General features: G+C 54.9%; 1 protein-coding gene across 4 annotated transcripts in view; it reads right to left on the reverse strand.

Moving 5' to 3' along the window:
* Positions 1-19612, reverse strand: part of KIRREL3 (kirre like nephrin family adhesion molecule 3) — a 551587-nt gene that overhangs the window by 12071 nt on the left and 519904 nt on the right. For all 4 annotated transcript variants that reach the window (XM_043579789.1, XM_043579790.1, XM_043579792.1 and 1 more), the window contains exons 7-12: positions 15133-15238; positions 9338-9486; positions 7886-8013; positions 6272-6398; positions 2373-2473; positions 72-270 (exon numbers count right to left, since the gene is read on the reverse strand). In XM_043579789.1, the coding sequence (XP_043435724.1) occupies positions 72-270; positions 2373-2473; positions 6272-6398; positions 7886-8013; positions 9338-9486; positions 15133-15238 (810 nt within the window). The remainder of the gene's footprint in view (positions 1-71; positions 271-2372; positions 2474-6271; positions 6399-7885; positions 8014-9337; positions 9487-15132; positions 15239-19612) is intronic.

Genomic DNA, 19612 nt, shown 5'->3' on the forward strand with positions numbered 1-19612 from the left:
TGGGGCCCTGCCCTAGGTGGGGAGGGGGCCTGCTGGTCCCATCACCCCCTGGTGGCCCTGGAGGCTCCTACCTTGTTCCTTGAGCCGGATGATCTCCGTGTCAGAGCCGAAGCTGTTCCAGGCGGTGCAGTTGTAGATGGTCTGGAAGTCAGCCCGAACGATGTTGCTGATGGTCAGGGTGGAGATGACCCCCTCCTCGGTGCTGACCGTCTCCACCGTGTAGCGCCCCGACGTCCCAGACTCCAGCACGTTCTCCTTCCAGGACCAGGCCTGTCCAAGTTGCTCAGTTAGGAGAAGATGCCTACCAGAGCCACCATGCTGCCTCCCAGACGGTATTTCCATCGTCTTAAGGGAAGCCTTAAGTGGGTCTGCACTGGGACATTTTCCACGCAAACAAGGAACGCTGTGACAGCGATTGGAGCCTTCCCTCGGCTGGCCTGTGCGGGTACCCCTGACCCTGTGCTGCCCTGGAAGGTAGAGGCAGAAGACCAGCCCCAGAGTGACTGAGCCTCATCTTGTGAGAAGGTGGTGGTCAGTGCAGGCAAATGCTTGGAGGGCACTGGGGAGCCAACAGTGCTTTCTCATGCTTGGGGTGGGTGACATTTTGGACTGGATCATTCGTGGTTGTGGGGGCTGTCCCACACACTGAGGGAAGTTTGGCACTATCCCTGGCTTCCACCCACTCGATGCTGGTGGCCCCCTTCCAATTGTGACAAACAAAAATGTCTTCAGACAATGGTAAATGTCCCCCGGGGTGGAGGTGGGGGAGCAAGATTGTCCCAGTTGAGAACCACTGGCCAAGAGTCAGAGCTCTATGAAGAGAGAGATCAAGAGTGAGTCGACTATTCTGCAATGGGCATGTGTTGCAGTTATCATTTAAAAATTTTAAACACGTTTATTTATTTATTTTGAAAGAGAGAGAGCATGTGGGAGAATGGGGGGAAGGGCAGAGAGGGAGAGAGAGAGAATCCCAAGCAGGCTTCACCCTGCCAGCACAGAGCCTGATGCGGGGCTCGATCTCACAGAGAGTCGAAACCAAGAGTCGCGCGCTTAATTGACTGAGCCACCCAGGTGCCCCTCATTTTAAAATATTAAAGAGTGAAGCGAAAGGGGAGGTGTAGGTATCATTTCTATGGGTAAATTCTTGCAATTTTTGTGTGAATTTTTGGATGGTGAGTGAATTGAATGCCTGAGAAAGTATGTAACAGCAATAATACTCTGATAATAATCGGAGTTTACAGAATGACATCTTTAGCTTTAAAGCCTCAGCAGCCCAGCCTCTGGCAGTCACAGGCACCTGTTGTTCAGTGCGCGTCCCCTACGCCCTCCCTGGCACCAACGCACTGTGGGAGGGTCGAACAGCCCTGTGGAGCTGACCCTGGAGCAGTCTTCTGTGTCCTGATAGAATAGATGTCTGTCCTAGGCAATGGGGATTTACTAAAAATAGTATCTGACTCCCAGGAATGCTGGAAAATGCTCATCTTTGTTTTCGTGCCTGGGCTTGCACCAGTTTCCGATGGACTTGGGTGAAGACCCTTGCTTTTGCAAACGCAAACACCCAGCAGGGCCAAAGTGTGAACTCTTCAGGCTGCCTTAGCTGTGGCGTGAGTTTTGAGGAAGGGAGGGGAAATGGAATGATACTTTTAGAGATACTTTTAGAGGCGAAACCTTGATAAGTGGGGTAGGGCTCTCCGTGGGCATTAGGGCAGTGGAGGCCAACATAAAAAGACTCTAGGGCATGCAGAAAGGGAGTCTGCGGACTATAAACCATACTCTTTAAGATTTTGCCAAAGTTTGCCTTGAACCCAGGAAAGGGAAGAAATCACCTGGCTTTTTTTTTTTAAGTTTTTTTTTTTTTAATGTTTATTTTTGACAGAGACAGAGCATGTGCAGGGGAGGGGCAGAGAGAGAGGGAGACACAGAATTCAAAGCAAGCTCCAGGCTCTGAGCTGTCAGCATAGAGCCCGATGTGGGGCTCGAACTCACAGACCTCAAGATCATGACCTGAGCGGAAGTCGGACGCTCAACTGACTGAGCCACCCAGGCACCCCTCACCGGGCATTTCTTTCAGCCAACCTCGCTTGCCCCTCTGCTCCCAGCATGCAGATTTTGCTTGGAAGCATTACTGTTAGGGCACAGCTGGACAGCAGAGTTAAATGCACTTGCAGATGAACCCTGGGATCACCTTGTCTTCGTGATGCCTTTCCAAGAGACACAAGGCAGGTATACTTTCCCCCACAGAGGACAGGAAGCTTGGAGGTTGTGCACTGACTGGCCCAGTGGTTACAAGCTGTGGGCTGAGGTGACCTGCCAGGTTGCTGGCTGTGCTGGCAGAACCCCAAACCCTCCCCTCCCGGCCCCAGGGCACTTACAATTCGGTCGGGGGGCGGCGTGCTCCGGATAAAGCACTTGATCTGACCCTTCTCCCCGTGGAGGGCATGCTGGGTCTGGGTGCTGGAGATGATGGGGGGTCCTGTGGGGGAGACAGCATCACATCAGGGATTCAGGAAAGGCAGGTTCCCTGGCTGGACCCTTCTTGGGGTTGTTCAGAAGTTGATCCATTAATTCAAGTATTCAGCAAACATTTACCGAAGGCCTGTATGTGTAAGGTAAAGTGCAAGGCAGAAGACTCGAAGATAAATTAGGCGTTCAGTCATAAACCTCTCAAGGGATGACGAGTGAACGCTTCTAAGTCAGAATGCCCAGAAGACATAAATAACTGTAATAAAAGGTGGTGAGTGTTTGTACCATGGAGCAGTACGGATGAAGTGCTGACCGACTTCAGAGGAGAGAGAATAGTTCTGCCTGGCGGATGGTGGGGAAAGCTTTATGAAGGAGGTGGGAAACTGAGAAGGGAGAAGGGGAAGTGTCTGGGAGGAAAGCCACTAAGTAATGCTGGCTCTAATGTCACCTCCGCCTTACCCAGGGGTTTCCATTTTCAAGCCATTTTCCCCCACGGCCAGGAGAGGGTGCTCTTGCCTAACAAACCAGGAGTCCTCGCAAGGTTGGGCAAGCCCGGGAGGAAGAGAAATAAATGGTGGGATGTTGTTCCTCTACCAAGGGGAGATCACATTGGGGATCACCAATGGCCGGACATGTTCACAGCTCTCATCTCTTAGGTGTCTTAGGAGAGCCCGTGGTTCATTGCTTTGCCTGCTTCCACTTACACACCAGGTGAGACCACGCTCCAAAGCTGATCCTGACATCCCATCTAGTGTGGCGGGGGGAGGAAGGGAGAGAGAGACAGAGAGGGTAATGTTTGTCGATGTCTCCAGGAGTACCTGCCTTATCCACCTCATCCCACAGCCTAGACAGTCCACCTGGAACCTGAAATCTAAGAGTGCTTCCCGTCCAGTTCTGCCTTTTATCTAACCTAAGTCTTTCCTACAGGACGCCCACCCGGCAGGGAGAAGGGGAGGGAGGAGAGGCTAATTCAGCCATTTGTTCAGCTAACTTCCTGGCTGGACTGGGCGGTTGAACAAGGGGTGTAGGGATGGAGACCTTCATGCTCCTTTCCCAATCCCCGGGGCAAAGGTTGGAGCTCTGGTGGCAGAAAAGCGAGGAAAAAGAGCTGGAACAAGGGATCTGGAGGACAGGCAAATTTATGCTGGGAACAAAACAAAAATCGCGCAAACATAATTGCTGTTTATTAGCCACCTTAATTAAAACAGATTTGCATTTCTATGAGTACCTCTCAGCCAACGGGTTTGGGGGGGGGTACTGGGAGACACTCAGGTGACTGCTACTGAGTTCAGGATGGCTAACAGCTGGGACCCTCCAGATAAGGGCTTCCACCCCGGGGTGCCTCTGAATGTGGGTGGGCCTAGTTTCTCTCTGGATATTTATGCTCCAAGAAGTCCTTGGCCAAAAAGGCAGGAGGGCTGGATGTTTTAGGAACTTGGAGGGCACTTTGTTTCGCTGTTAGCTGAAAGTAATGATACCACAAAACTGTTTCCCTCCACCTCCCAGGAGCTAGGAGTTCTCCAGGGGTGGTCCTCAGGCATTCTAAAAGCCATCAGGCAAATGTGTGTGTTTAAGGGCTTTTTAGAGGAAAAAAGAAATCAGAACAAAGGTAGATGGGGTTGGGCAATCAAAGCACAGCGGGAGTGTGGTTTATCTCCCCTTGCCCATAGATCCCGGGTTGGAGCCAAACCAGTTGAGACATGTGCCAGTTTGCTCCCCAAAGGGCAACCAACGGGACGCAGTCGCCCACCAGCCGGGATCTGCTGTGATGAGAACCCCATCTCGTTTTGGATCCTTTCATACCGTCCTGTCTCTTGAGCCCAGTGCAGGCCCCTTTCCAAAAGGCTCCGCCATCCCTGCACCTGTTCTCTAGACAGTTCCTCTCCTGTGCCCGGCTGGCAGGCTCTTCCCCCTGGGCCACTTAATCCATCCCCGGGCATCAGGGCAAGATGACCTTAGTTTGGCAGAAACAAACGAACGGCTTCCTTGCTTCACTCTGATCCCTTGGGCGTTTCTCTTCCTGGAGACCTGGGGGAGCTGGTGCCACGACTGGAGGCAGAGGAGGGGGTGTAAACATGATCCCTGGCAGGTGCAGATTAAACCCTGGGTAGGAGCCAGGGCACAGGCTGGGGTGCCCCTTCCAAGAGAAATGTCCCTCCAATGTGTGCGTCCCCCTCGCCTCCCTCACCAGGAAACCACTTTGAATCCCTATTAAGAAATGCCTGAATGTGTAAAGTGGCAATGGGATGTCAGTCCCTCCTTTAGCCACTGTTTTCCCCGGAAACGAGGATGTTCCTTGAACAGCTTCAGGAGTAGGGACCCTGGAGGCCACGTGGGAGTCTGAAGGCCCCCAGCCCGGTGGCCGCAGTCATGGGCAGGGCAGTGGGGGAAGCTGCTGATTTCACCAGGGCCTGGTGCCGGAGCTGAGTGTTAGACTCCAGAGCAACAGGAAAAGGCTGCAGCCTGTGTTGCCATGGATATACGGAGGCGCGCGATCAGATGCTGTTATTTTTAGCCCTGCAGCGCCAATTTATTGGTGGAGTCCTGGGGACACAGAGGAAGGCAGGAAGACTCCTGAGTCAGGGTTCTGCCCAGGACAGGCGGCCTGTGAGTGCCCCCGGGGTCTGAGCAGATTCACCCTCCCTCTGGGGCTGCCCTGGCTCTTGGGGAGGAGGAGAGGAAAAGAAATCGATGGAGCGGGTCTGGCTAATGAAGAAGTCAGAAGGGGATGGCTGTGGAGGCACCAGGCCGGTTTCAGTTTGCTAGCGAAGGGGGAGAGTAGATGAGGCTGCCTGCGGGCAGCTTCCTGGATCAAGATGAAGCCGGCGGGGCAGATTTCTAGAACATGACTCAGCCCCTCCTCAGGACCCCCATCTGGGGACAGGACCCAGAGGCCCTGTACGTGTGGGTCTGGGGCTCAGAGCCCCAGGACTTTGACCTGAGGCATGAGGCAGACTACGGGGGCGAGGGGGCTTGAAAAGGGAAACCAAAAGCCCGGTGGAGAGAGGAAGTTTGGAAACACCAGAGGGACTTGGTCTTAGCTTTTCTCGCTCTCTCAAACCGGCAGCTTTGGTTCCCCACCATGGCCCAAGCACGTATCGTGACAGGGACGTCAGATTTCCATCTTGGTGCTACAGACTTCTTGGGTTTGACCCAACTTCTCTGTGACCTTCTGCATCCCACCATCCGAGCCTGGTTCGACGCGCCATCCCCTAAATGTGTCATTTAACAGTCATCTAGTAACCCGAACTGTGTTCTTGGAGAGATATGAAAACGCTCTCCTGCTGTACTGGTTTTATCATGTGTAATAAGACACGTTCTGTGCCTTCAGGAGGACCCCCTGAATGCTTGGTCTTGTGGAAATTGTGGCAGGTCTCTCTGCTTGAGCAGCTCTAATGCAATGGGAAGGCGCCAACCAGGAGTCACGGAGATGCTCCCTTAAATGCCCTGCAGGGCCAAGGTCAAGGTCAAGGGTAGACACGGGATCTAAAGTGACTGTCTAGTGACCCTCTGACCCTCTCTGCCTGGCCAGGATAAAATTCATTAGCTACCACTGTTAGGGCTGGGACCCCTTAGGAGTAACAAAGAAGGAGGAAGGTGACCCATCTAGCCAGGTCTTTCCTCCTCTCAGGGCTGGGCTTAGACACAGGCTCGAAGAGGTGGACAGAATTGCTATGGATCCAGGGTTGGAGGTGGGAGCAAGGTCCAGAACCAGCGACAGCCCCTCTGAGGCAATGCCCGGGACCAAGATGCCTTGGGTCCCTCTCTGCTCCCTCCCACCTCCCCCCAGCATGAGTGAGGGTCTTACCATTGACTGTCAGGGTCACCTCTCGCTCTCCAGCTCCCACCCGGGGCACCACGGCTCTGCACACATATTTCCCAGCATCCTCTTGACGGACGGTTTTGAGGGTCAGTGTCTTTTCATTGCTCAGGACCTAGGAGAATTGGGGGAGGATCAGATACAGAAAACAGAGCCTGACTCTCTCTGTGTCCCAGAACCTGAAGAACCTGAAGGCCTGTGTCCCAGGCCTGCTGGACGTGACAACGGTCTCCAGCACCTCAGTAAGAACCAGGGGCGGGGTAGGAGGCAGGGTGGCCACTGAGCTGTCCAGAGGAGGTCCACAGCACAGATGCCACAGTGTCTAAGGGCCAGGCACATGGGGGGAGGGGTGAGTGTGGAAGGGGGAGGGGCACCTCCTGGCTGGGGTCCTGAGGCTTTCTCACACAGGCAGGGCTCCCCACCAGCCGGTACTGGGCTGGTCCCACTGAACTTGTTTGGGGGTGCCTGCACCTGTCTTTTCTGAGGCATTTTCAGTATCCTTTTGAGATAGAATTTGGGGTGACCCAAAGACTTTGGCATTAGCTAGCTCTGAGTTCGAATCTTGACCTTGGCAGTGACCACCTGGGTGGCTTTCAGGAGTTGCATATCTGCTCTGCTGAGCTTTCCTTATTTCTGCAGTGGGGGGCAGTCGTGCTCATGGGGTGGTGCAGTGCCGGCACGTACTAGGCTGCACAGAGGTCGGTTTCTATCTGCCTCTCCCTTTACTTCCCTCCCCAAGGCTCTCGCTGGTCCTCCTGAGGGGAGGGACGTCTGATAAACATACACACACTAAAGAACACATATATTTTAAAAGAGGAACACAAGAAGAAAGCAGCATTTAACTCAAAAGCTGAAGGATTACTTAACTATTTGGGGGAAGTTGAAAAGCCTTTCTAGAGACTTTTACTCCCAGCATTATTGGTGGCCGCCAGCTTTTTTTTTTTTTAAGTTTATTTATTTATTTGTGGGGGGAGGGGCAGAGAGAGGGGGACAGAGAGAGAGAATCCCAGGCAGGCTGGACACCATCAGTGCGGAGCCTGATTCGGGGCTTGAACTCATGAACCGTGAGATCACGACTTGAGCCAAAATCAAGAGTCAGATGCTCAATTGACTAAGCCACCCAGGCGCCCCCACTTGCTTTTTCTTTTCTTTTTTTTTTTAGTAGAGTTTGTGATAGGGCAAAATTGTAATGGTTCAATGTGTTTAGGGTTAAAGGGGTTCATGTGGGTACTGGGGTCCCTCTCCTCTTTTTTTTTAAATTATTTTTCTTTATTTTTGAGAGGCAGAAAGAGACAGAGCGTAAGTGGGGGAGGGGCAGAGAGAGAGGGAGGCACAGAATCCGAAGCAGGCTCCAGGCTCTGAGCTGTCCGCACAAAGACGGATGCAGGGCCCCGAACTCACAAGCCGTGGGATCATGACCTGAGCCAAAGTCGGACGCTCAACCGACTGATCCACCCAGGTGCCCCATCCCTCTCCTCTTTCTGGGGCTCTTCTCCCTTCAGCTCACTCTGGAAGCTGATGCCCCCAATCTAAGAGTGTGAGGGGCCCCAGAAGGCAGTTCCCATGGTCAAAGGCCCTGTGGGGTCTGAGTTGAGGACTTACCACACCAGAGCCCCGCTTCATCCAGACGATGGTCAAGGATGGGTTGCCTGTCCAGGCACAGCTGAAGACAGCATCAGAGCCCAGATCCACGAGCAGCGATTGGGGCTCCGTGGTCATCCTGGGCCCAACTGTGAAGGGAGGAAGGGGGAGACAGGGCTCTTGATGGGTTGGGAGCTTGAGGAGAGGGGTCCCAGAGAGGGACACCGGAAGTAAGAGACGCCTGTCCTCCAGCCTGGCCTCCCTTGGGCCCACCCACTGGCAGCAACAGCCCTATTTCTGCCACGATTTGCCTCCAGGGCTCTCCCATCTCCTGCCCTTTGTCCTGGTTCTGGGAAGTCCTCTCCACCCCTCCCCCTACCCCAGCCCCAGTGCACAGGCAGAGGGGACTTCCTCCTGCCCCAGAAATCCTGGGCATTAGGATCTTTATGTGTCTGCCTTCTGGGCAATTGCCCACCTCCTCCATGCTTCAGTTCTGTGCCCTGGAGTTGAGTTACCCTGTGCACAGGGTCCCAGAGCCCAGGTCCCAGAGCCCTCCCAGGGTCCTCCAAGGGGCTCTGAGATAAGGAGTACAAGGTAGAGGAAGCCAGGCCTCTCCCTGTATTCTCCGCTCCCCCGGGCCCTCAGGTTATCCTCTGTTCCAGCCCTGCCCAGCTTCTTTCTAACCCCTGGGAAGTAGCTGGGCCTGGTCCAGTTTCCCATGCCCCTGCTAAGGGTTGGTGAGCGTTAATGGAAGCTCCTCTCCGGTTCCCCAGCGCAGAACACCTGTAACCAGAGCCTTCTGCAGACCAAGCCTTGGTCCCCAGAGTGGGTGCAATGGTGGAATTGTAGGCGCAGTGAAGGGAGGGTGTGCAGGGAGCCGCTTAGCTGCTTTGGAGGAGCAGAAGAGTGTGAAATCCAGGGTCAGGAGACCGGAATTAGTCCCTTGACGTAAAAAGGGAGTAATAGCACTTTCTGTTAGGGCCACTGGGGCAAGGGGAGGGGTCAGATATAAGAAAGTTTGTCAAAGTGCCTTTAAAATCAGAAAGTGTAGTAGATGAGCTAACGCTTATTGCCGTGAACACATCCGGCCTGCCCGTCAGTGATGGGCTGGTTCACCGGGGTCCCTCCCAGGCCGTTGGAAGGGATGTGTCCTCGGGTCTCCAAAGGGAGGGAGCAGATTCCCAAGGAGCCTGGCCTGAGTTCTCCTTTTGCCACTTGCTCACTGAGTGACTTTGGGCCTCTTTCCCCTCATCTGAGTGACGGGAATAATAATCCTTCCTCCCTGGGTTACTACGAGGGTCAAGGTAAACCCAAAACAGCACACGAGGAAGCTTTTCTTAAAGCAGGGAGCGCTGTGAGCTTGTGAGGCGTTGTTATGTTGTGTGCGTTGAGTCCAGCAACGGTCCCTCTGGCCCTGAGCAGAGATACCCCAGGGCCGGCTGGCCTGGGGAAACCCCCAGCAGCTGCACTCACAGTAGACGTCCACCGTGCGGCTGATGTTGGTGCTGCCCAGGGCGTTGGTCACCTCACAGGAGACAGGCTCTGAGAAGTACGTGTAGTCCACAGCTGTCCGGTACACTTCTCCGGATGCTTCCTTGATGATCTGGCCCCTCTTGGCCCACCTGCAATACGGACCCCACATGCGGCTGTGGACCTCCAGTGGCCAGGGTGTTCCTCCCACCCAGGGGCATCTCTCTGGGAGCTGGAAACCCCCATCCCTCAGGAAAGTGAGTCACGCATGGGGCAGGCTCCCCTAGGGGTCCCGTGGAATCTCCACAGAGGGATACGTGACAAGCAGGTTGTTCTGGAGGGAGGGGGGTGGACTACTCAGTGGGTCAGCCCGGCTGGATGGCTAGGAAATGGATAAACCCCCCCCCCGCCTTGGTCCCCCAACAGCTTGGCCATCCCGCCCTGAGCTCTACTGAGGGTGCTGTCTTATTGAGATCCATGCTGGAAAGGCCGAGGTCTAATGTCATGTGCCCATACATGCATGCACACCTGCACCCACACACACACCTGCACCCCCCCCCACCATGCACATGCGTGCACACACACACATGCACATGCATGCACACACACATACAGAGAAATTTGATTTCCAGACAAGGTGAGGAGTTGTGGGAGGGGTATCAGCCAGGGGTCCCGATGGCCCTTCCTTGCACTCAGCCAGCTCACTACCTCTCCTGCCTCGACCCCTGTCCCTAGGGTAGGTCCCCTCATTGTGCCCTCTCTCCCCTCCCATGGCGGGCACTTGCTCTTTTTCCTGCCCAGTCTCTACACTCCCACCCTGGCTTCGCTCCCCAGGGCCTTGGCTCCTTCAAGTTTGGTCAGACAGGTGGGAAGAGGGCTGTGCGGACATCTGTCATCTGTCATCGGCCAATCGGTCCCACCGAGGGGAGAGACTGAAAAGCCCTGTGCTTGACTTGGTCCAGGCCCTGGGGCGGTGACCTCTGCACTGGACCAGTGACTGGGCAGCTAAGGCAGTGCTAGGAGCCCCCAGGTGTGTGTGTGTGTGTGTGTGAGGGTGGGCCTTTCTTTACAGATCTCCAGGGAGAGAGTTCAATAGCTTCCTCTGGTTTAACCTCATTGTGGACAACACTTACTTTAAAAAAAATTTTTTTAACGTTTATTCATTTTTGAGAGACAGAGAGTGAGCTGGGGAGGAGCAGAGAGACGGGGTGACAGAATCCGAAGCAGGGTCCAGGCTCCAAGCTGTCAGCACAGAGCCGGACGCGGGGCTTGAACTCACTGACTGTGAGATCATGACCTGAGCCGAAGTTGGATTCTTAACCGACTGAGCCACCCAGGCGCCCCGACAACAATTACTTTTTAAATCACAGAACCTCCAACCAGGCTCCTCCTATTCCAAGCCTATTTTGGGGGGTGTTTTTCTTTGTTACCCCAGGATCGTGACTCCCGGTACCCACAGCCTCCCTGCCTTCTTCACCTGCCCCTTCTCGTGCTCCTGGAGCCTTTCCCAGCACCACAGAGAACCATCTCTTGCCTTCTCTCCCCCGGCTTCATGCTCAGTCCGGCCCGGCCAGCCCCGAGAGATGGCCACGTCTTGGCATCGCATAAGGCGCCCAGGCTGGCACCATGTGGTTATTATCGTGAGTTAATATCACATAATTATTAAGAACATGATTAATAATAACAATTATAGTTTAACAACAGAGAGAACCATAGCTCCCCGAGAGCTTAAGGAGCTTCCCAACAAACTATTATGAGTTATTCATGAATCATTTCAATTTCTAACTTTAATTTAATGACCAGACTTCACAGTCAGGCACAGCCCCTGCCTGAGGCAGATGAATTCAGTCCCAGGCACACGGTTGGGGATCTACATCCAACCACTGGCTCCTTCGGCCTTGCTGAATGAAGGAAGCGTGGGGTCAGGTGGTGGGAGGCTGAGGGGGGCTGCAGCTGGCCAGACCTGGAGGAGGGGAGCGTGAGCCTCTCCTGCTCTCCCAGGCCTGCCTCTGGCAGGGGGTAGGGAAGCTAGGGCCCAGGCCAGCTGGTTTCACAGGGCCATTGTCTTCTGTCATTGGAGTTCCTGGAGAAGATGGGGCTTTCTCCTCTTCTCTGGGGCCTTTCATGGTGTAAGTCACAGAGGGAGAAAGCTCCACCTGCTTAGCCCTGAGAAGCTTAGAACTGCTGGGACTCCCATAGGCCTGGAGCCCAGCAGGATGGCTGGGGGACCGAGCTTTCTTGTTCCCAGCTGTGCTGTGCTGTGGGAGCCTGCCCCCCTATGCAGCGGCTACCCTTAGCCCCCTAAGGCCTGGCCCTACCTCAGTGGCAGAATGGGGCGCAGGAGGATTTCCTAGACTCTCCTGTCCCAGGGTTGCGGGCAGGAGCTGGCTGTGGAGGCTGGGCCCTTCGCAGCCCCACACCAAGGCCTTTTGGGGACACCCCAGGGGTCTCCTCCTAATCCTGCTCAGTCTTTTTCCTCCTTTCCTCTATATTCCCCTCCCACACCAATAAAACCCTCTGTAGGGATTTCTTCCAGAAGCTCAGACCACTCCTTCAAGCAGTTGGCCACAGGGTCAGGGGTGATCCAGGAGCAAACCCGCAGCTCTCCGCCCTCCCCTTTCCTCTCTCTCCTTTGGCTTTGCTTTCTCCTCCTCCTCCTCCTTTCAGTTGGATCCTGTGCACTCCCCCTCCACCCCACCTCTGCCTCCACTGTTGTCTCCACCGCCTCCCTGAGCCCCTCTGAGAAGGAGTCAGATTAAGCCTTTCCCAATCAATGTCTAATTTGGCCGGAGTAAATGTAAGAGGATTAATTATTTATATCACAGAATCAGGAGGCCTGGCTGTCACAGCCGACAGGCTGTCCTTAAGTAGCCCTGCGTTTTACGCTAGGTGGTGGTCCCCCCTCCCTGGTACCTGTGGGGGGCGTGGGGGGCATGGGAGAGCCTGGAGGACAACACCGAGAAGCAGGTGGGAAGCCACACTTCATGGTGAACTCGGGCCTGTTCTGCCCGCCTCGGGCTCCTGGTCCTGGGGGGCAGCTGCACCTGTTCCCATGCCCACCCGTGTCCCCTTTCTGGGTGCGGGGGTGGAGGGAAGCTCTACTTTCTGAGATCACAGCCTCTTCGTGGAACAGGAGGAAGCAATCAAGATGAATGGAAGTAAAGAAACACAGATCCCTGCAGTCTTGTCAAAGTCAGTTGGGGAAAATCGATGTACTTATGTGAGGAGATTTGTTTAAGGCTTTGCCTCTTGGATCCCAGCACCACATCTAGAAGGACCATCTGCCGGCTGGGCGAGCCCTCTCTCAGGGGGTGGAGCCAGCGTGGGTGGGTGCAGGGCGGGGCTGCCCCCTCCTTTCTCCTCCTCTCCCTTCTCTCCGGAATTTTCCTAGTGGCCAGAGGGGTTCCCTAAAAGTCTCTGGAGTCCCGAAGGGAGCGTGGTCCACACTGAAGTGTTTTCAGGGCCTTTGGCTAATCAGAGGGCCGTGAAGGGGAGTGAACATTTGCAGGGAGGTCTGTCCCTCCCTGCACCACACAGCTGCCCCTCTGTAACCAGGGGCTGACCTGTGACCAGGGACCTGGAGACCAAGAGAACCTACATGCTCTGTGCTTGTTTGTTTATCTGTTGACTTTTTAGTTAAAAAAAAAAAAAAACCCAAAACATTGTGGGGCACCTGGGCGGCTCAGTCAGCAAAGTCTCTGACTCTTGGTTTTGGCTCAGCTCATGATCTTGCGGTTTGTGAGTTCAAGCCTCCGGTTGGGCTCTAAGCTGCCGGCTGCTGGGAAGCCTGCTTGGGATTCTCTCTCTCCCTTCTCTCTCTCTGCCCTTCCCCTGCTCATGCTTTCTCTCTCAATAAACAAAAATGACAACAAAACTACAACACACACACACACACACACACGCACACACAAAACCACTTTGAAATTGTAGAAAAGTTGCAAAAGTAGACCAATTAAGTGCCATATTCCCTTCACTTAGATTCACTAGTTGTTAATATCTTGTCATATTTCTTTATGATGGATGATCTCTCCATACGGAGATTTGAACCTTATCATCCACATCACTGGTGTTCTGCCTTTGGAGAGTGGTGCCCCTGACAATCAGGCCCAGCAGCCTGGTTTCTTGGGTGTTTGCTCACCCTGTCCTGGTCAGAGGGCAGGGGTGGAGTGGGGGACATCGCTGGGTCCTAGGGCACAGCCTTGCCCTCTGCCCAGCCCTTCATAACCTGCAGATGACCCAGAGCCTGGCCGCGAAGAGAAATGGAAGTTGTATGCTCTGGTCTCCTAGGTCCAATAGGCATTCTTGGGATGGCTATGAGGGTGAATGTGGGATGTGTCTGCTTGGGTGCCTGTGGGGGTCAAGGGCTGCCCAGGGGAATGGGCATTTGCGGGCCCTAGTGTTGAGGGATTGCGGGAAGACAGCTGGAGCAGACAGCAGAGAGAAGCTGACCCTGTAGAGAGGAGCCCAGGCATCGCAGGTGCAGGGTAGAAGCCCAGAGAAAGGGAATCTCTTTGGGTCTTTGTTTTGCATCTGAAGACAGATGCCGGATCTCAGCCAAACCAGACCTGCCCTCCAGACCTCCAGGGCCGCACAGTCTCGGGGATCCTTCTCCTGCCTCTAGCCCAGTGAATGGTTAAATTGGACAGGACAGATGGGCTCCAGCCTCTCTTAAAATATCCTCAAGGATAAAGTCTCCATGCCTTTCCTGGTTTTTGGTTCCAGTGTCGTTTAATTATCTGCACTGCAGGGAGCTCCTCCTTGCTTCCAACCTGAATCTCTAGCTGCCTCTTTGGCCCATTTCCTCTTATTGTGCCCTCTGGGCTGCACCGCCTCTCATCTCCCCTGTCCTCCACTCCCACTGGCCGGCTGATTATCTAGTCTGGGACCATTAGCATCCCTGGCACCGGCTGATGCTGCAGCTTAATAACCCATCTCCATGGCAGAGGCGACACTCTGGGCTCGACCATCAAGGCTGGGCTGGTGGGGAAGGACTGGACAGAGTTAGGGCCGCTGGGCTGGTGGGGAAGGACCGGACAGAGTCAGGGCCGTGGCGAGTTCCACACGGCATCTCAAGGAGGTGAGTGTCTGCCCTTGAGCGTCTCCGAGGGCACGCCATCCCCTGAAATCTTGTGCGGTGGCGGTGCACAGGCAGGAAGGTGCCCCGATGAGTCAGCCCGCATTATGAAGTGCCTGGTATGTGCCCCGCGCTGTGCTCCACGCTGAGCGCCCTAAGTGGCTAAATTACAGTTCTTGCCTTCGAGACGCTCCATCAACAGGGAAAGATAAGCATGTAAAAGCAGTGGTGCTTTTATCAGTGTTGCGAGCAAGGGGCGCGCAGGGGATAAGGGTATAGACGATCCTAGGTGCCTGCTGGATAGGGCCAGCGGCCCCGGAAATCTTACCCCACGCAGGTGAACGGTTTGGCAAGCACGCGGCTAGAATCTGGGTTCTGATCTTACTGCTCTTCCTGGTTGTTTTGACTTTTTTTTTTTTTCCCTGAGCTTCTCTGCCTCTTTTCAGAGAGAAGGGATAAACAAGCGATCCAGACAGAAGGGGGAATACCTCCTGTTTCCAGTGGAAGGTACGTGCGTGAAATTTCATGGGCGTGAGAGAAAGGAAAAGTCTACCTGGCCAGGGGTTGGATGGGTGTGCGGGGAGGGGAGAAGGATCCTGGACACCGGTAGTGAAGCAAGCACTGTGCTGCGTGCCCAGGGCCATAATCGACACCCTCTGTGATAGGCAGCAGGGGTGGGGAGGGGTCCAGTGGCCAGGTGGTGCCTCCTTAGCAGGACTCTTACCTGTACTGGGTGACAGCTGGGTTGGCCTTTGCGGAGCAGTGGAACGTGACGACATTGTCCTCCAGCACCGGCTGTGGTTCCACCGACAGGTTGACGAGTGGGGGGTCTGAAGAGAGAAGAGATTCCCTTGCAGGCTGGGGAACTGTGGCCATGGTTTGGGGGGAAAAATGGGGCAGGAAGTTTCCCAGGGTGACATGGGGGACAAAGGCCAGAGATTCTGGTGAGTAGCCACCCGCTGGTGGGCCCCCTAGAAAGTTGGGGCGCTGAGCAGAGGGCTCCCTTGCTCCCTGGGGGTGCCTGCTTCAGCACTACTGGCGGTGGTGGGGTCTGGGCTCCCACTGTGGATTCAAGGCCTGGTGCTTAAAGGAACAGCCAGCCAGGAAGCACAGTTGTCTGGGCCCCCAGAAGCCTGCTGCCTGCCCATCTTCCATTTGTGAGAGGGAGCAAAACACTTCAGACAGGAGAGGTGGGCAAAGGGGGTGCAGGGGGCACACAGAGTGGGGGGTGGTGGGCACTAAGCCCCATTTAAATACACTTTTTTTTTGTCTTTGAAATGTGTGTTTCATATCTGTCTGTGAAAGGTTCTGGTGTATCTGTTAACTTCAAAGTGGCATTTACACCCTTTCATCAGCCTAATCATCTCTGCTGGGCCCTGACTGGTGTCACCCAGCCCTCAGCTCCCCAGGCTGGGCTAGTCTTTCTCATTCAATGTGAGGGGAAGCCAGGCTCTGAGGTGCTAAATGGTAGGAGGTGGAGGAGGCCGGAAGAGAGGGAGGGAGAGAGAAAGGGGGAGGTGGAAGAGGGAGGGAACATGGGAGGGGGGGAGGGAAAGGGAGAGGGAGGGTGGGGGGAAAGGGAGGTAGAGAGGGGGGAGGAAGAGAAGGGGAGGGAGAGAGGGGGGAGGGAAAAAGAGAGGGAGGGAGGGAAGGGAGAGGTAGAGAGGGGGGAGGGACAGGAAACAGAGACACAGAGACCAAAGAGATGGGAGGCAGGCAGGGTACTAACATAGAAGAGAGACATGGAGATGAGAGAGCGACACAGAGACACAGACAGACAGAGACTGAGAAATGCAGAGGAAGAAGAAGAAAAAGAGACAGAGAGAAGCAGAGAGCAGAGAAATGGAGAGACATGTATACACAGGAGCACATAATCAGACAAAGACTTCAGACTAAAAGCAAAAAGACCAGAGGAGACAAGCAGACAGAAGGCGACAGGGTGTTGGGGACAAAGACCACACAGTAATGAGAACTAGAGAAAAGGGATGGGGAGAAAGATGCGGAGAGATGGAAAGGTGGAAACAGAGACCAGAACCCATTCTTCCTTGTCACGGTCTACGGGATTCAAGTCGGGGGTGAGTGAGGAGGGCAGCTTGGTGCCCGCCACCCAGCCAGGGTCCCGGGCTGCATCTTTGGGCTGGTCCTCACCCATGAGCACAGCAAACTGCAGAAGGGCATGTGGGCTTCCTAGGGGTTCAGTCCAGCCTATTTTCAGGAAAAGAAGAAGGCGATTTCTCAGAGACCATTGAGAAAAATGCTGACCCCTCTAGGGCGTGTGTGAAGGGCACCGCGAGGGGAGCAGGGCTCCAACTGGCCCGGCCTGAGCCTCTGTTTGGGACCACAGTTGGGGTTCTGAAACCCTCAGGGAGTCACCTGCTGGAACTGAGCCTAGCCCACCACAGAGCTGGGAATCATTTGAGCCTGTGGCCCCGCTTTGTCCTGCCGGTGCCTAAGCTGGATCTTGCCTCCCTGCACAGAGCTGGGGCCAGGGAGGTGGCCGGCAGGGCTGTGCTGGTATCTGCAGACGGCTTGAGAGATGCAGGGGCGGGGGTGGTGGGGAGAGAACTCTGGTCCCTGCGCAGCAGGTGGCTGACTGTTCTGGGGACCCTGATCTCCCCACATGAGCCCCCAGTTCCGGAGGCTGAGCACGATCCTGGGAGCATCTGCTACTGCAGCAGTGGAGGAATTTCATGGAGAATTACAAGCTAAGTGACAGGTATTTCAATGATCTCAGTCTTCGTCTCTAAAGCGTAATTCAAGTAGTGACGAGTGCGGCAGGGACTTAGCCATGAGAGCTCTCCTCCCACCCCCTAGGAGAGCTGAGACCCCCCAGAACCCTGTAGCGTCTACCAGCTGCTGCCCATCCGCTCCGTGCCACTTGCCCCAACCCAAGCTGAGGGCCGCCAGCTTTCCACGTCATGGCAGTCAGGGGCCCTCTTTCTGTGCAGGGCTAGCCAGCTAACCTGGGCACCCCAGGGCTCTGATGGCACCATCCTAGAGATGTGGAGACCTAGGGAGGAGCTTGCATCTTGCTGTGTGTTCGAGAAGCATGTTCTGAGGCAGAGGAATCTGGTGCTCACCATCTGGAACCAAACGCATGGCTGGCCCATGTCCACCCAATCCTGGGAGGCAGAGTGGAGTCCCTCAATCTGACTCTTATTTGAGGAGGCGATGGTGCCAGTTGGGTAGAATCTAGAATCTATCTGCCACAGAACTTGAGGGGGTAGTTCCAGGAGGCCCCTCCCCACCTGGATGTCCTTTATAGGGTTTTGAGTCCTGGGGAGCAGGGCAATGGAGCATCATATGCCTGTTGTGGGACCCATCCTGCTGCCCGTTCCCCTTCTCCATTGCACACCTGCCATGCTGAGCTCATCCTGTGCGTGCCTCTCTCCCGAAGCTTCCTTACCTCTGCAAAATCCTCGGCACCCTCCCCCCTTTCTTGAAGGGCCCCAAGAGAATGGGTCCCTAGGCGGCTTATACACTTGCTAGTCTCACCTGCACCTCCACCCCAGACCCCGAGGTGCCTGTGTCCCTCTGTCCACCCCTCTCCTCTGGATGTGCAGGGTATGAATTTTCAGGAGTCTAGCAGGCTCCCGAGGTATAAATAGTGTATGTCATATCCAACTATTAAACACGATTTTAATCCCACTTGTGATGTCGGTTGCATTAACTTGCAGGAGGGCAGCTTTGATGTAGCTGGTGGAACTGAGATCATATTGAACAGATGTTACAGCTGAGAGTCTGTTAGTGTTTCCATCAGCAACCTGTGTGCGCGAGTGTGTGCGTGCGTGTGTGTGTGCGCGCGCGCGCGCGTGTGTGTGTGTGTGTGTGTGTTCAGGGGAAGCATTACATCGAGGAGGGGGTGGAAAAGAGAGAAACTCCATGACTCAGTGATTTTATAGCACATTCATTTGAAACTTGGCAGCTGGATGGCAGCGTCCAGATGTAGCGAGACTTTGGGGGTGTTAAGCTTTCTCTCCCATTACTCAATCTGGGGGTTTTGTCTTCCGTTGGGTAACATATAAAGACCAAGGGAAACAAACAACAAATGCGCTTTTGCTGAGTTTGGATGCTTCTTGGTTGACTGAGAAAATGAGCAGGTTTGCAAAGGCGGCTCTGATCCCGCCCATGGTGTCCACGGTAAACAGCTGGACGCTTACTAAACGAACAAATGGAAAAATGGAGGAGGAAGGAGTCTGGGGGAGGTGGCGGAGGGAGCGCGTGCTTCTGCTGGGCAGGTCCACGCAAGCACCTGAGGAGAGGGCGCAAATGGACAGAGGCCTGTCCCCTGTCAGGGCTGGGAGGGGCACCGCACATGGGGAGTGCTCCCCTTGTGCCTGAGCCTGCCTGTGCTCCAAACGCCACCTGAAGGACTTAATTTGATCCTCACAGCCACCAGATGAAGTCAGCATTGCCACTTCCACATACAGATGAGGAAACTGAGGCACAAAGGGGTTAACTAACCAGGCCAACATCCTTCAGTAGGGGGCAGGAGCCAGAATTCAAACCAGGAACAATGCTGTGGCCTTAACCACTTCCCTGTCCTGCCTCAGACGGGGCCCACCTAGGAACCGGGCACCTGGGTCCTCGGCCACTCTCCGATCTCATTCCTGATGCTTCCCACCTCCTGGGGCTGAGGTGTCCTTGGAAAGACATCCAGCCAGGGCGCAGAGACCCGGCAAGGCTGGCGTCCTCCTCCTCTGATGCAGACCGTCATCTGTGTGCCCTGGTGAATTGATCATCTCATTAGAGGGCATTAGTAATAGTTGGTGGGCTATTAGGATGATGCCTTTCTTGTTGACAGGAGAGCTTCTCCTGGTGTGATGGAGAATGGCCTGGAGGGGAGTGTGGCTGCCACCAGGTGTCCCCCTGCCGGGGCCAGGCTGCTGCCGTGGGGGGCTGCCGGCTGGCTCCTTTTGTGCGGATTCCGGATTCCGTAGCTGGCGTGGGCCTCCTGACCAGGTTGGGGCTTGGCGGGGGGCACACCAGCAGCCCAGCAGTGGGAGGCTTGGATGTCTCTTGTCCCCCACCCACATGCCTCCCAGATCTGGCTTGTGTTTGAAGACAGCTCTGATCACGGTCAATCCAAGGGCAAGAAGAAACTCTGGATGTCATTCGGTCACAGGACAAGGAACGGGTATCCCCAGAATAAAGTGACAAGCTTAGGCCCGCACAGCCCATGGTGGTGCGGCCTTTTTGCATGC

The sequence above is a fragment of the Prionailurus bengalensis genome, chromosome D1 (assembly GCF_016509475.1).
Source record: "Prionailurus bengalensis isolate Pbe53 chromosome D1, Fcat_Pben_1.1_paternal_pri, whole genome shotgun sequence".
Lineage (NCBI taxonomy): Eukaryota > Metazoa > Chordata > Mammalia > Carnivora > Felidae > Prionailurus > Prionailurus bengalensis.